The following is a 1,682-nucleotide window of genomic DNA, read 5'->3' as shown; positions in this document are numbered from 1 at the left end:
GAAGTGGTTTGGGTGGAATGTCCGCCGGCCATAGACAAATATAATAAGGTGTATATATTAACACGTAATTGTTGGCAAGTAGGAGAAAGGGAAGGAAGAGGAGAAGAAAAGGGGCAGGGGTGGAAAAAGGATAAATAAAAGACAAACGAGAAATCTGAAGAAGGGGGAAAGTTAAAGAATTAAAACAGGGAGAGTTAAGCGAATGATGATAAAGATGATGATGATGATGATGATGATGATGATGATGATGATATCTTCCACTTAAAAGTGGATGTTGTGTTAGAACACAAAATACTGCGTTACTTTCCATGAGAAAACATCTCATATAGACTTGTGGTGCATATGAGCACTTGTGTTTATATCGTTAGCGGGAGATAATCATCAGCCATCGCCGCCAGGACTACCAAATCACGTGATATAAGCCTTCCTTAGCTTTGTCGATGGCAGACGCCTGAAGGCTAGAAATAACAGCGATTCCTCCGCTAGCGGAATGGTGATAATATTTCTTTATTTGCCTCAAGGACATTATAGATACAAAGGTAAAAAAAAAAAAAAATTTCAATGCACTTCTCAAGAACATACTCACCTAAAGTTAATCATGGCTTCCGGCTAAGACAGTCTGATGTCAACGTAAAAGTGTTTTGCTTGGAACTTGTGATTTGACCAACAGAATCACCGTAAAACACGCAAAACACAAAATGTTCAAAATACATAAAACCCACGAAAATACATAAAAACACTACTTCACTCACGCACAAACCCTCACTCACGCGCAAACCCCCACTCACGCACAAACCCTCACTCACGCACAAACCTTCACTCACACAGACATGAACGCACACAGATATTCTTACACAGATCTGAGCTTCCATGGAGAACGAACCTATACCAGAAATAGCAGTCGAATCCCCTTCAAATTTCAGCTTGTCTTTACAACGAGCGGTGAGACGTGTGGCATTATGCAAATTTAGATACGTTCAGTCTTTTTAACTTATAAGGCGTGATGGTCAGGGATGGAACATTTTTGATCAAGGTCTGTTTATTCAGACTTGGTTCGAAGCTAAACGCCAGCAGCAATAGATCTCAAACACACACACATATAAATACACACAGACACACACACATACGCACGCACACACACATACGCATACAAACACAAGCAAAGCTACAGAAACGCATTCACAGAGACACGGATAGAGGCATGTACAGAGAGAAAGGCTGAAACTAAACAGTGCAGCAATTAGATTTTTCGCCTTCCTATAATTTGTAAAGACAGGAACCAGATGACTATCGCTGGATGTGAGCTAGAATGGACACCTCATCTATTATACTCAATGCATGTTTAGGTGTGCATTGTAGGCTTGTATATGTACGCAGCATTATACATTATACAGTATATATAAGCATACACACACACACACACACACATATATATATACAGGGCAGGCGTGCCTGTGTCGTGAGAAATTTGCTTCCCAATCACATGGTTCCGTGTTCAGCTCCAATGCCTGGCGCGTTGGACAAATGTTGCTATTGTAGCCTCGGACTGACCAAAGGCCAGTGAGTGAATTTGGTAAACGGAAACCGAAAGAATCCCGTAGTGTATGTATATATATATGCGTGTGTGTGTGTGGTGTATTGTTTGCGTATGTGTGTGCGTATATATATATATATATATATAT

The 1,682-nt window shown here is 40.5% G+C and overlaps 1 protein-coding gene across 1 annotated transcript in view; it reads left to right on the top strand.

Moving 5' to 3' along the window:
- Positions 1-368, top strand: part of LOC106884197 (cystathionine gamma-lyase) — a 256,495-nt gene extending 256,127 nt beyond the window's left edge. Inside the window, exon 7 of the mRNA XM_052976299.1 lies at positions 331-368. Within this exon, the coding sequence (XP_052832259.1) occupies positions 331-368 (38 nt within the window). The remainder of the gene's footprint in view (positions 1-330) is intronic.
- Positions 369-1,682: the final 1,314 nt, after the last annotated feature.

This window comes from Octopus bimaculoides, chromosome 24 (assembly GCF_001194135.2).
Source record: "Octopus bimaculoides isolate UCB-OBI-ISO-001 chromosome 24, ASM119413v2, whole genome shotgun sequence".
Taxonomy (NCBI): domain Eukaryota; kingdom Metazoa; phylum Mollusca; class Cephalopoda; order Octopoda; family Octopodidae; genus Octopus; species Octopus bimaculoides.
The sequence above is the reverse complement of the archived record's forward strand: the minus strand, read 5'-3'. Positions and strand labels throughout refer to the sequence as shown.